The following is a 15,172-nucleotide window of genomic DNA, read 5'->3' as shown; positions in this document are numbered from 1 at the left end:
GTTATGTAAAGAAACTAAAAAGTGTTGCTTAGTTTCTTCAACCCTCAAACATGTCAACATTATCTTTATTCAGTATACTATGGAAGTGTTTCTACCTGGCTCATCTTGGTAGTAGTAGATGTCGACGTCATTGGACTGCATGACGACAAAACCTTCGCCCATCAGTCTGGGGGGTCTACAAAGAAAGCACAAATACATGATCGTGTTCATGGACACAAGAATTTACACATTTCAGTCGTCACTTTAGATTCCAAATCAAATACTAAAAACTGGACCCTCTGAGAAATGCAAGTCTTTTGACTTTATTATACAATTTACAGTATATATGTTTTCTTATTTATATCTCATCCATTTTCTATGTCACTTGTCCTCACGAGGGTCGCGGGCTATGCTGGAGCCTATCCCAGCTGACTTGGGGCGAGAGGCGGCGTAGGGATGTTTATATTATATTTCATTCATAATTCATTCATTTTCTGCCGCTTTTCCTCACGAGGGTCGCAGGGGTGCTGGAGCCTATCCCAGCTGACTTGGGGCGAGAGGCGGCGGAGGGATGTTTATATTATATTTCATTCATAATTCATTCATTTTCTGCCGCTTTTCCTAAACAAGGGTCGCGGGGGTGCTGGAGCCTATCCCAGCTGACTTGGGGCGAGAGAAGGCGTCGGGATTTTTATATTATATTTCATTCATAATTCATTCATTTTCTGCCGCTTTTCCTCACGAGGGTCGCGGGGGTGCTGGAGCCTAACCCAGCTGACTTGGGGCGAGAGGCGGCGGAGGGATGTTTGTATTATATTTAATTCATAATTCATTCATTTTCTGCCGCTTTTCCTCACGAGAGTCGCGAGCTATGCTGGAGCCTATCCCAGCTGACTTGGGGCGAGAGAAGGCGTCGGGATGTTTATATTATATTTCATTCATAATTCATTCATTTTCTGCCACTTTTCCTCACGAGAGTCGCGGGGGTGCTGGAGCCTATCCCAGCTGACTTGGGGCGAGAGGCGGCGGTGGGATGTTTATATTATATTTCATTCATAATTCATTCATTTTCTGCCACTTTTCCTAAACGAGGGTCGCGGGGGTGCTGGAGCCTATCCCAGCTGACTTGGGGCGAGAGGCGGCGTAGGGATGTTTATATTATATACACTTGTTAAATTTAATAACACACGATATATATACTGTACACATGAATGAATAGAATTATCATTATTTTATATTTGAAATACTCCGCTTTCCTCCCACATTCCAAAAACTCTGGTGCCTTTTGGGAGAGTGTTTAGCTCGCTGCTAACATGTCCCAACCATCTCAGTCTGGCCTCTCGGACTTTATCTCCAATGCCTCTAACATGTAATGTCACTTAAGTACTTGTTCATGATCTTATCCATCCTGGTCACTCCCAATGACAGGCTCACAGCATCCTCATCTCTGCTACTTTCGGTTTTACTTCCTGTTTTTTTCCTCAGTGTATGATATTCCATGGATACTATTTACATTTAATGAGTAATCAGTACTCATTGCTCATATCTTTATGTGTAGCATACCTGAATGTACGTATGTATTGTTTTTCAGTTTATAAGACACAGACTTACTCATCATTCTGCATGCCGACGTAGCGTGGACTGGGAACGAGCATGACGCGCACGTTCTCCAGGGAGCCCTTTACAATGTGCATGTACTGATCGAGGTGGCTGGATGGGGGCTTGGTGGCGTAGGTCAGGAAGGCGTCCTCAAAGTTCAAGCACAAAGTCTGTGAGAGGTGGTGGTTGCCAAATGCCAAGCGACCCTTTGAAAGCACACATTAAACACACACATAGGTTGCAGAGCGTGGACAAAGTATGGTTTCATCTCATCAAAAGGTGGTCATCGGTGAGGAACGCACCGTGCTGATGTTCACTTTGATGACGGGAATGAGGGAGCGCCAAGATGATGTCGGATCTGGATTTTCTGTTTTAATGTTCACACTGGAGAAGAACCAAAAAAATATATACTCAATAAAGCAGAAGAAAAAAAACATTTCTGAGTTTTTTTTTGGTTATTGGATCACTGACAGTTGCTCATTCTGATAAAACCTTCACACAAAAGAGGAGAATGGACAACAATGGATCTAATTAATTTAAGTCAAGGGTGTCCAAACTTTTTCCACAGAGGTCCACTGTTAGGACTACTACTTTTCCCTTCAGGGGTCCACACAGCAAATCAATCTTCTCCATTCAACCCTTCTTCTACATCCATAAACCTCCTCTTTGGTCTTCCTCTAAGCGAAATCCGTTATATGCGTATACCGGAAAATGTCCGTTTTACGCATATATCTGATTTATATCCGGTATATGCGTAGATCGGATTTTATCCGTTATAAAAAGGCACTTCCTTGACTATGTTTCCAATGTACCTGGACGCGCAGGCAACGCTGCAAATGACGTCGTATAGCGGCCTGTCACGATTCGCCGAATCGAATCGAATTTAATGGAAACGCATTGGAACGGGACTGGTGATTTTGTCCGAAATAGGCGAAATCCGTTATAAAAAATCCGATATATGCAATGAATTTTTATTGGAAATGCATTACAGAAAAATCGGTTCTTTTTTTATCTGTCCGTTGTGAGCGAATTTCCGATATATCCGAGTCCGATATATCCGAGGTTTACTGTATTCAGGATCTCTCCTCTGGACATGTCCCAATCATCTCAGTCTGGCCTCCCTGAATTTTATCTCCAAGGCCTCATAACATGTAATGTCACTTAAGTACTTGTTCCTGATCCTATCCATCCTGGTCACTCCCAATGACAGGCTCAGCATCATCATCTCTGCTACTTTCAGTTTTACTTCCTGTTTTTTTCCACAGTGGCACCGTCTCCAAACCAAAAAAACATAACTTTTTATACCATCACTGGTAATACAGTGTTTATTTTATTTTATTATCTCATTTTTTATTTTTAGAACAACAAAACATGAACTGCAGGTCAAAAAATGGACCTCGGATCGCACTTTGGATACCTTTCAGGGTATTATTAGTTCAGGGTGATTATTACGTCAATGGGGAAGGTAGTGTGGGTTGATTGCTGCGTCACTCATGTCCTAAATGTCCCTTAGTGGATGTCATATGACGTCAGTCAGCAGACATTAAGCTCCCCTCCGGATTTGCTGGTGGACAGGTGGTGGACAGATGATACACGGATATCCAACTGTCGTCTTTATGATTCCGATTACAGATGAACTCTATAGAAATGTGTTTGCTGCAATTCTTTATTTTAACCCTTTTCTTGTGTTAGGGTCGGCACTGACCCGTTTTACATTTTAATGCATAAAAAAAAAAAAATCACATAACATTTGTTTATTGCATTAAGGCTTTTTGACTTATACTAAAATGAGAAAATAAGTAAAACTAATTGATTTAAGACAGGGGTCTCAAACACGCGGCCCGAGGGCCAAATGTGGCCCGCAGGACACTACTTTGAGGCCCCCGCCTTGATATGAAAGTTTAATATTAGTTTGATATGGATGCTGTATGGTATCATGTACAAAGAAAAAATATTACGTTTGATTAATGTTCATGTTAAAGGTTAAATAACTGTTAATAGTTATCCTCCCTATCCGTGTGGAAGTGGTAAGTTTTTGGCTATTTAAGTTGAAAGGAAATAACTTGAAGGCTACCGTTTAGGTCGCTAGCTAACTCTAGTTTGCGAGTTAGCATGTGTCTCAAGACGCTGCAGTTGCGCAATATGTTGTAAATAAAAAGAGTATAAATGTGACTATATATATAATAATCCTTGGCTTGGATTTCTAGGAAACTTTCCACTGCAGTCGGAAAGGAATCTCTGTAGCTCAGTGGTCTCAAACACGCGGCCCGCAGGCCAAATGTGGCCCGCAGGACACTAGTTTGAGGCCCCCGCCTTGATATGAAAGTTTAATATTACTGCGGCCCGCGCAAGTTTGATATGGATGCTGTATGGTATCATGTACCCAGAAAAAATTATTCCGTTTGATTAATGTTCATGTTAAAGGTTAAATAACTGTTAATAGTTATCCTCCCTATCCGTGTGGAAGTGGTAAGTTTTTGGCTATTTAAGTTGAAAGGAAATAACTTGAAGGCTACCGTTTAGGTCGCTAGCTCTCTAGTTTGCGAGTTAGCATGTGTCTCAAGAGCCTGCAGTTGCGCAATATGTTGTAAATAAAAAGAGTATAAATGTGACTATAGTCGTGTTTTGTCATGTCTACAGGGCTCTAATAATGCTTTGTTCATTTTAATCTGAAAAAAATCATTTGTCTACCCACCAACTATATGTGGTTTCTTAAGTTTTTATGATTATTATTATTATTATTATTATATTTTTTTATTTATTACTGATTGATTGATTTTCTTTATTCTTGATTTGTTTATTTATTTTTCATTTTATTTTGTGTAGAAAAATAAAAATTAAGATATTCTTGTAGAAAATTGGAAACAAAAGCGAAGTTTTTTAAATTTTTTTGTTTTTAATAAATGCGTTTGTTTTTTTTTTGGAAAACCTGATGCGGCCCAGTGTCACCCAGACCCTAGCTCCAGTGGCCCCCCCAAGTAAATTGAGTTTGAGACCCCTGATTTAAGAGATATGTTCTATATCCCTCAGTAATAGCCAGGTAACAACAGAACCTTCAATTTATGAATATGATTCTTTTGAGGTTCATTTTACCATTTTTGGAAATTAAAATTGAGGGGTATAGTGACATGCCCGTACCAAAAAGCCTAAGAAGGTAACCAAGACATGAGAAGCAAATTTGATGGTAACGTATTGTTTTTAGTGTATTTTATAGCTGATTTAATACATGGGTCAAAACCGACCCGTTAACATAAGAGATGATACCAGAAAGCTAACACAAGAGGAAGGTTAAAAAAAAGTGTGAGCACCCCTTGCTTAGGAACAATCAAAGACAGGTTTAAACATCAACATGTATGATCAATAATGCATGTAAAAAAAAAAAAAAAAAAAAACATTGGTTGGGCAGTCTTACCGCTCCAGGGTCTTGTTCCTAGCGTCCTGCTCCCTGTCTTCATCTTTCTTGGTTGTGCTAAGCGTCGGCTCCAGGCCAAAAGTCTCTTGTAGGCGAGCATAGAGATCAGTCCGATTGTAGACGTGAAATTCGAAGCCGTTGACCGTCACGTAAAGCCTGGTCTCTGCCTTGGGGTCTGATGATACGAGAGATTGAAGGTTAACTTCAGTGGAATAGAGGTCGGGGGCACAGCTTTCTCACGGTCACATGATGTACGTATGTGTATGATCCATGTGCAAAATTGTGAAGAATTAATATTTGTTGTATATTTATGAATGTAACATGGCTTAACAATAACGATGTACCGATGGCCCGGGGCAAGTTAAAACAAAATTGGGGCAAGTAAATCCAATCAGTGATATTCCCGTCGGGCAAGTGTACTTTGGGATTCCATACTGCCAAGAGTTTTTTTTTTAAAAGCGGTTCTTGTTGGGTGTTGGTAAAACACGGACTGCGTAATTCCGGTGGTAATTTGCAAACCGATCCTTGCAAATCTTGAAATGGACCAATCAGAATCGTTTATTTAGACCGCGGTCTTACCCACACCACGATCAACCAATCAGTGATGGTTTGACGACGAAAAAATCTATCATGGCGTCAACTGCCAACATGGTGTAATTCTTAAACAACTTCTGAAGGGGCTACACGGCGGTCTGGTGGTTAGTGCGCAGACCTCACAGCTAGGAGACCAGGGTTCATTCATTCATTCATTCATTTTCTACCGCTTTTCCTCACGAGGGTCGCGGGGGGTGCTGGAGCCTATCCCAGCTGTCTTCGGGCGTAAGGCGGGGTACACCCTAGACTGGTCGCCAGCCAATCACAGGGCACATATAGACAAACAACCATTCACACTCACATTCATACCTATGGACAATTTGGAGTGGCTAATTAACCTAGCATGTTTTTGGAATGTGGGAGGAAACCGGAGTACCCGGAGAAAACCCACGCATGCACGGGGAGAACATGCAAACTCCACACAGAGATGCCCGAGGGTGGGATTGAACCCTGGTCTCCTAGCTGTGAGGTCTGTGCGCTAACCCCTAGACCACCGTGCCGCCCGCCCTGGTATATTTGTCTTCTAAATTATTATACAGTGTATCCCTGCTATCCAGCATTCACCCATTCTATCTTTTTCTCTCCGAATATAAGCCGTTTTGTTTTGCAGGACTATCATTCAACCAAGGTCTGTAATAAATGTAAATACATAAGCATAAAATGTAGACATTTGTAATACAGCACACGTCAGGACACTAAGGACCACATTAATAACAGAGCGACATTGTGTTGGATTTATCCGCAAGAATGACAGGCTTCATTTGTACCGTGTTATCGTAAAGGGAAGTGGACTCCAACAATAATGGACTGCTACAGTTTGCTTACCATGTTGTTTCTGCTTTGGGTTATACATCTTCCACCAGCGGAAAATGAGAAAGCCATCCTGTATCCTAACCAAAAACAATAACGAAAAAAAAATACAAGTAAAAAAACTGTATTTTAGAGGCAAAACACAAGCAGCAAAGTGTCCGATTTACCTGATAGACATGTCCTGGTTGATGTAATAAACATCTCGGAACATGACTTTTCCCGACAGCACGGAGAAGGAGAAGGATCCTGTGGACAAAGTGAGGATCCAGTTTTGTTATAGTACAACAGGTTAATGACAATACAAACACAGACCAATTGAGGCGGGGTACACCCTGGACAAACATATAGACAAACAACCATTCACACTCACATTCATACCTATGGACAATTTGGAGTCGCTAATTAACCTAGCATGTTTTTTGGAATGTGGGAGGAAACCGGAGTACCCGGAGAAAACCCACGCAAACTCCACACAGAGATGCACCGAGGGTGGAATTGAACTCGGGTCTCCTAGCTGTGAGGTCTGCGTGCTAACCACTCGATCACCGTGCAGCCCATATTTGCATATTAACAATAATTCATGGTTCCATTTATCACAGTGAGTCTTCCAGGTCCTGATGCAGCAAAACAGTCCCAGACCATCACACTACCACCACCATATTTTACTGTTGGAATAATGTTCATTCATTTTGTGCCGCTTATCCTCACGAGGGTCGTCACCGGCTGTCTTTGGGTGAGAGGCGGGGTACACCCTGGACTGGTGGCGAGCCAATCACAGGGCACATATAGTCAAACAACCATTCACACTCACATTCATACCTATGGATAATTTGGAGTCGCTAATTAACCTAGCATGTTTTTTGGAATGTGGGAGGAAACCGGAGTGCCCGGAGAAAACCCACGCATGCACGGGGAGAACATGCAAACTCCACACAGAGATGCACCGAGGGTGGAATTGAACTTGAGTCTCCTAGCTGTGAGGTCTGCGTGCTAACCACTCGATCACCGTGCAGCCCATATTTACATATTAACAATAATTCATGGTTCCATTTATCACAGTGAGTCTTCCAGGTCCTGATGCAGCAAAACAGTCCCAGACCATCACACTACCACCACCATATTTTACTGTTGGAATAATGTTCATTCATTTTCTACCGCTTATCCTCACGAGGGTCGTCACCGGCTGTCTTTGGGTGAGAGGCGGGGTACACCCTGGACTGGTGGCCAGCCAATTATATAGCACATATAGTCAAACAACCATTCACACTCACATTCATACCTATGGACAATTTGGAGTCGCTAATTAACCTAGCATGTTTTTGGAATGTGGGAGGAAACCGGAATACCCGGATGGGGAGAACATGCAAACTCCACACAGAGATAGCCGAGGGTGGAATTGAACCCTGGTCTCCTAGCTGTGAGGCCTGCGTGCTAACCACTCGATCACCGTGCAGCCCATATTTGCATATTAACAATAATTCATGGTTCCATTTATCACAGTGAGCATTCCAGGTCCTGATGCAGCAAAACAGTCCCAGACCATCACACTACCACCACCATATTTTACTGTTGGAATAATGTTCATTCATTTTCTACCGCTTATCCTCACGAGGGTCGTCACCGGCGGTCTTCGGGTGAGAGGCGGGGTACACCCTGGACTGGTGGCGAGCCAATCACAGGGCACATATAGTCAAACAACCATTCACACTCACATTCATACCTATGGACAATTTGGAGTCGCTAATTAACCTAGCATGTTTTTTGGAATGTGGGAGGAAACCGGAGTACCCGGAGAAAACCCACGCATGCACGGGGAGAACATGCAAACTCCACACAGAGATGCACCGAGGGTGGAATTGAACTCGGGTCTCCTAGCTGTGAGGTCTGCGCGCTAACCACTGGCATTGTCTAGCATGATTGTTGATAATACACATACTGTGTACGGTTAGGGCAAGCTGGTAGTGATCAAAGTGATTGCCTAGCAACAGAATGCCTTGCGGTAGAGACACAAGGTAATCTCCAAGCCTGAAGGAACAGCTACGATACAAAGAGGAACCACGACGGAACAAAGATATTCAAATTCAATGACAACCTTCCAGGAACAAATGATGAAGGAACTACAAAGGGAAATGACAAGCACATAAAAGCCTTTTAGTGAACCAAAGGAAAATTCAGAGCCACTAAAGGAGAGGATTACCGAAATAAAGATCCATAAAAAGATACATCCTCGGAATAGCAAAGAAGACATCAACAGGAATACATCAGTGAATATAAGGCCTTCAATGACTTAAATGAAGGCAGCTGAAAAACAAAGTAAGATAAGCAAAGTTCGCCAGACTGCCTTCAAGGAGCTGCAGGATGAAAATATGCATGCGTGGGTTTTCTCCGGGTACTCCGGTTTCCTCCCACATTCCAAAAACATGCTAGGTTAATTAGCGACTCCAAATTGTCCATAGGTATGAATGTGAGTGTGAATGGTTGTTTGTCTATATGTGCCCTGTGATTGGCTGGCCACCAGTCCAGGGTGTACCCCGCCTCTCGCCCAAAGAGAAGACAGCTGGGATAGGCTCCAGCACCCACGCAACCCTCGTGAAGATAAACGGTAGAAAATGAATGAAATAGTGTTCTCTATACATTTTGCTAACTACTGTTTTTGCAGTATGTTTCGTGCATAAAGTGGGCTTTTATGATGATGATTATCATTATTATTAATATTATTATTATATTATAATAATATTATATTTTTATTATTATAATAATTATATATTTTTAACAAATGCCAAATAACATTATTTTGTTAATTTGTTAATAGTCTGTTTTGCCAAACTACATTACATTTGAATTTATTCATCTCCATCATAACCGGTTTCATTCAAAAGGCAGCGTAGTCCTCCACAAACAATGCAAACTTTATGGAAAGCAGGAAGTGAACAAATGTAACAGTTACTGATTGTAAAAGTACCAGATGGAGGGGTAGGATTTAATAAGCTTTGCTTCTTCCTACTCCTTTTGGACATGTGGAACTGGGAACTGATTATGGGATGCATTCAATTGTAATCTGATGCATGTTCAAATGAAATTAAACCATTACCATTACCATTACCATTACCAAACTTTAAGGCTTCTGTGTTCTTAATTCGTACAGAAAAGTAGAGATGTAAAAATATTACATATCTATATAGCCATCTATATCCGAGCGTTATGATGTACTGGTGGTTCTCTCGCCTCCTCAAATTAGAGTACCTAATCCCCAAAATGTGATCTCCCTTTCACAAAAGCTATGCTATCATCTGGTTGTAGTCTGCCGTCACTGAGAGAACCCGCCTTGTTATGAATGATTGAACAGGCCAAACGCCTTGACCTCGTAGCTTGGCGGCGACCCTGCTCTCTATTCACCACACGGCAGCTGATCAACTCACCGATATGAATGTAGCCATCCTTGTAGAGTCTGTTGATGATGAGAGTGAGGATGAGGCCGATGTTGCGGGAGTTGTAATAAGTTAAATAGATGATCCATCCACAGGACAGAATGGTAGCTTCAGGGCAAAACATAAACAATAAAAGTTATAAAACAATAATATTTCACATTAAATGACGAGAATCAAGGGATGCAGAGCACTTACCCACAAGGAGCCAAATGAAGTTGGAGTTGTGCTTATTGAGAAAGTCATCAAGATCCCCCAAGCTGGGGAAGGTGCTTTCATTGTTTTTGGAACCAATCGCATCCATGGCTACAGGTTCTCAATTTGATGTCGAAAACTAAAAAGAGAAAATGATAGAATGAAATTGTACCCAGCCATGCCCTTTTAAGGAAGTCACCGGCTGATTGTCAGTCCCGGACCATCACACTACCACCACCATATTTTACTGTAGGAATAATGTTCATTCATTTTCTACCGCTTATCCTCACAAGGGTCGTCACCGGCTGTCTTCGGGTGAGAGGCGGTACAATGAAATTGTACCCAGCCATGCCCTTTCAGGAAGTCACCGGCTATGCTATCACAGGGTATCCAACAGCTAGCTCGTATGCTAGCAGTAGCTAACCAGCAAGTGTAATTCACCAAAGAATATTTGCTGCGGTTCTTAGTATTTAGTAATTGTTCTATTCAAACATGGCGACTGTATTTAATAACAAATAGTAATAATAATAACAAAGTGGATATGTATTTTGTAAATAAGCAATTAAATGTCGGCTGTCATTTTGTTAAAATTCATGTTAAAATCTCATCTTGTCGGGCTGCACGGTGGTCGAGTGGTTAGCGCGCAATCCAACCCTCGGCCATTTCTGTGTGGAGTTTGCATGTTCTCCCCGTTTTCTCCGGGTACTCCGGGTTTCCTCCCACATTCCAAAAAACATGCTAGGTTAATTAGCCACTCCAAATTGTCCATAGGTATGAATGTGAGTGTGAATGGTTGTTTGTCTATATGTGCCCTGTGATTGGCTGGCCAACAGTCCAGGGTGTACCCCGCCTCTCGCCAGAAGACAGCTAGGATAAGCTCCAGCACTGCTGTGACCTTCGTGAGGAAATTCGGTAGAAAATGAATGCTAGGAGTGAGGCTGCACGGTGGACGAGTGGTTAGCGCGCAGGCCTCACATATAGATTATCCAAGTTCAATTCCACCCTCGGCCATCTCTGTGTGGAGTTTGCATGTTCTCCCCGTGCATGCGTGGGTTTTCTCCGGGTACTCATGCTAAACCTAGCAAAACATGCTAGGTTAATTCGCGACTTCAAATTGTCCATAGGTATGAATGTGAGTGTGAATGGTTGTTTGTCTATATGTGCCCTGTGATTGGCTGGCCACTAGTCCAGGGTGTACGCCGCCTCTCGCCAGAAGACAGCTGGGATAGGCTCCAGCACGCCCGCAACCGTCGTGAGGAAAAGCGGTACAAAATGAATTAATGTTTACAACCGGGCTGAGTGATTAGCGTGCAGGCCTCACAGCTAGGAGACCCGAGTTCAATTCCACCCTCGGCCATCTCTGTGTGGAGTTTGCGTGGGTTTTCTCCGGGTACTCCGGTTTCCTCCCACATTCCAAAAAACATGCTAGGTTAATTAGCGACTCCAAATTGTCCATAGGTATGAATGTGAGTGTGAATGGTTGTTTGTCTATATGTGCCCTGTGATTGGCTGGCCAACAGTCCAGGCTGTCTTGACCGAAGACAGCTGGGATAGGCTCCAGCACCCCATGCGACCCTAGTGAGGATAAGCGGTAGAAAATGAATGAATGAATGTTGTCCACCCCTAGTGGTTGGGCATGATAATTAATTAGTTAATTAACTTGATTGTTTCGAAAAGTTGATAATCTCATATTCCCACGGACCACCAATAATAAAAATAACAATGCACAATTCCATTATTCTGTTCAATAACACACTAATGTAGAAACGCAAGTTGAGAAAATTCAAAAAGAACGTAACGTTTTTCCCGTTGAAAAGTGAATGTAGTGACTTTGCCCGGAATCAGACTTCCTAAGACCGCACGGCTTTACCCTTTATGTCAAATGTCTACAAGGACAGCAGCATGTTAACATTGTTTTTGGATGATTTATCATATAGTGACACAACAAAGTATGTCTAGTGTAATATAATATAAATAAAGATCTAAATAAAGAATAAAGAATAAGAATATATGAATAAGTGACCAACTGTTTTGTGGTTTCAAATGGGTGTACTTGAAAATGCATGGCCGATCGCGTGATCACATCCTTTACTTAGCAAGTAATTAGCAGGTTATGAACACACACAGGTCGTTTATGGAATGGAATTTGCTTCTACCGGAGGGATTATTTCATTTCTGACAGGATATTGTTGGTGGGAGTCGCTAAACCAGGGGTGGGCAAACTTTTGGACTCGCGGGCCGCATTGAGTTAACAAAACTGTGCGGGGGGTGGGGGCAGAATATATTTTTTTATAACACACACTATTTTACGCTTATAATTCTAACAGTCCAACTTGAATTATTTGTCTAATTGTATGTATTTATTATATTTAATATATATATTAATTATATTATATAATATATTTATTATCTTTATATTTTTATATATTCATTATTTATATATTTTATTTATTTGTATATATTCTATTTGTATATACTTATAATTTTAACAGTCCACCTTGAATTATTTGTCAAATTTTATTTATTATATTATATTTAATCTATATATATATATTATAATTATATGATATTATTAATTATATTATATATATCAATGATATTATATTTAATATATTATATTATATATTTCTTTATTTACCTATTTGTATAATTGTATCTGTAAAAGTGTCAGACTATCAGATATATGTTTCAAATATGTTCCATATATCCTTTTTTGGAGCATTTTAAACATCAGACCACATCAAACTACAAACTAATTTTACATTTTAATTTTTTTATTTTTATTAATATTTTTTTTTACTGAATAAGACATCCGACTTGCAAGTTGCCAGCATGTACGTATGTTAAAATTTAGAAAGCAACTAGCGGGCCGGATTCAAACGCTTGGTGGGCCGCATGTGGCCCCCGGGCCGTAGTTTGCACACCCCTGCGCTAAACGCTTGAGAAGTGCTGGACACAAACACAAATCCCTAACTAATCCAACATAAATGATGATTACTCAACAACATTTTACAATAAATTCATTTTCTGCGTTAGAGTAGAGTTTATGCAATGCACAGATTGCACAGAAATAAACATTGACGTGATAAATGAGGGACCTTTTATCCCAAACAAATCATGACTTGTAATTTACTGAACAACAACTTTAAGCTACTTTGTTTTACATTATGAACAATTAAACTGAGTCAGAATGTCAAATTGTCTACTAGCCACATTGAAAGGAATTTACATGTTATGCAACTGTCCTATTATACAAATGTATTGACTTTAAATCTAACTCAATCTGAACCCAAAAATTGGAACTAGCCCATCTAACCCTATATGGAATTTCCGGGAATTTAAAGTAGCATTTAAAGACACTGAACATTATCCAGGGAGCTTTTTAATCTACCTAACGATTGATATTCGAGCAATACAAGTGTAATAAAGCGAAATGCTAAATATGATGAAGTTAGCACCGGGCTAGCTAGCACTGAGCTAGCTAGCAAGCTAATGACAGCGGGCCGCACCCTGCAACTTCCCTTTCAATAATGTATGAAAACAAGTCACTTGACATGATAAGAGTACCTCGATGCCATGGGTGAACCTTGCGGTTTCATCTTTGCTGCGGTCAGCCAACGGTTGTTGTCACTTAATGGTGTCGGCGGGCATGGGACGAATTAGCATCCTGTGTTGAATATTTACCCGGATTACGGCCAGTCGACATCTCTTCCGGTTCTGACGAAAGCCTCCACAAAATCGACCAATGGAAAAACATTTCTGGGTTGAGAGACTGACCAATGGGCGTTTCGAATGAATGACGTAGACATCCTTTTTTTTGTGCCAATCAACATTGTCGTAATGCTTCAGCTAAAACCGCAGCGAGATAATTATTTAAATAAAAACATATTTCGACACTGAATAAAACGTATAGACGTTAAAATTGTAAACTGTTTCACACATTTACAAGAATAGTATCAACTCTTTCCACACAAATTATAGATATTCATCATAATACTCACATTATTATCTGCAAATGGAAACTGAATATTCGCGTCGCGGGCAATGACGTCACAACGTGGGTGCACATACGAACTCTGGTGTGCGACAAGGTTTATTTTTTATTGTTTCTGAATTTAATATAGCATAACGCATTGGTAGGTGGAGTTTTATTTTGAAGAGCCGGAAGTGTGTCAGTACTCTGATGCATTAACTTCACTAACTGAATAGTGAGCCTACACTTGATAATAAATGTAAATGAGGTGCAATGATTGGCTGTCCGTTGCCAAATTTGTAATGAAAAAAAATGGAAACAAGATATAGTACATACATAAATGGTCTCTGAAAAGTGCTTTTATAGAAAGGGAACATGAGGATAACTATAAAATAAAATATATTGACAGCGTTACCGTCTAATTAGCAAAACAACAATCCACCTAATGGTATTCAAATACTAAAACAGTCACTACTTATGAACAATAAATCACCTCGGCACACCCTGGTGATTTGAGATGTAATTTTTTAACAACATAATACATTATTCAGGCGCAAAAGATAACTTCTCAAAACACAGAAATCACATTAGAACAGCAGACTAGTGAAATATAATAAAAGTTTGATTGTTTATGGCTCATGGAAGCAGGAAATACCTGAAATGTTTCCTTGTACAACATAATACATAAAAGGCAAAAACAGGAAAAGAACACAATGATGCATTCCTGTAACAATAAAATGTTTTCCACAGAGGGTCACATACAAAAAAATGTGTACAATAAAGATATTAAACCAATACAAAGTCGGCCAAAACATCAACATGTTAGCTTTGTGTTATTAGTGATGAAGCAAGTTGGTGTCATGTCTTATAATTAAGGCTGTCAAATGATGCAATCAGTTTTTCATTCATTCATTTTGTACCACTTATCCTCACGAGGGTCACGGGAGGTGCTGGAGCCTATCCCAGCTGACTACAGGCGAGAGGCGGGGTACACCGTGGACTGGTGGCCAGCCAATCACAGGGCACATATAGACAAACAACCATTCACACTCACATTCATACCTATGGACAATTTGGAGTCGCTAATTAACCTAGCATGTTTTTGGAATGGGGGCTTCACGGCGCGCAGACCTCACAGCTAGAAGACCCCGGGTTCAATTCCACCCTCAGCCATCTTTATGTGGA

At 40.8% G+C, this 15,172-nt stretch overlaps 1 protein-coding gene across 3 annotated transcripts in view; it reads right to left on the bottom strand.

Annotated features, from left to right (window-relative positions):
- LOC131140027 (bridge-like lipid transfer protein family member 1) overlaps nucleotides 1-13,728 on the bottom strand; it is a 124,689-nt gene extending 110,961 nt beyond the window's left edge. For all 3 annotated transcript variants that reach the window (XM_058090084.1, XM_058090083.1, XM_058090082.1), the window contains exons 1-9: nucleotides 13,582-13,728; nucleotides 10,018-10,153; nucleotides 9,814-9,930; nucleotides 6,562-6,640; nucleotides 6,410-6,474; nucleotides 4,991-5,165; nucleotides 1,881-1,962; nucleotides 1,591-1,784; nucleotides 96-175 (exon numbers count right to left, since the gene is read on the bottom strand). In XM_058090084.1, the coding sequence (XP_057946067.1) occupies nucleotides 96-175; nucleotides 1,591-1,784; nucleotides 1,881-1,962; nucleotides 4,991-5,165; nucleotides 6,410-6,474; nucleotides 6,562-6,640; nucleotides 9,814-9,930; nucleotides 10,018-10,123 (898 nt within the window). In that variant the 5' untranslated portion in view covers nucleotides 10,124-10,153; nucleotides 13,582-13,728. The remainder of the gene's footprint in view (nucleotides 1-95; nucleotides 176-1,590; nucleotides 1,785-1,880; nucleotides 1,963-4,990; nucleotides 5,166-6,409; nucleotides 6,475-6,561; nucleotides 6,641-9,813; nucleotides 9,931-10,017; nucleotides 10,154-13,581) is intronic.
- Nucleotides 13,729-15,172: the final 1,444 nt, after the last annotated feature.

This window comes from Doryrhamphus excisus, chromosome 13, assembly GCF_030265055.1.
Source record: "Doryrhamphus excisus isolate RoL2022-K1 chromosome 13, RoL_Dexc_1.0, whole genome shotgun sequence".
Classification (NCBI taxonomy): domain Eukaryota; kingdom Metazoa; phylum Chordata; class Actinopteri; order Syngnathiformes; family Syngnathidae; genus Doryrhamphus; species Doryrhamphus excisus.
The sequence above is the reverse complement of the archived record's forward strand: the minus strand, read 5'-3'. Positions and strand labels throughout refer to the sequence as shown.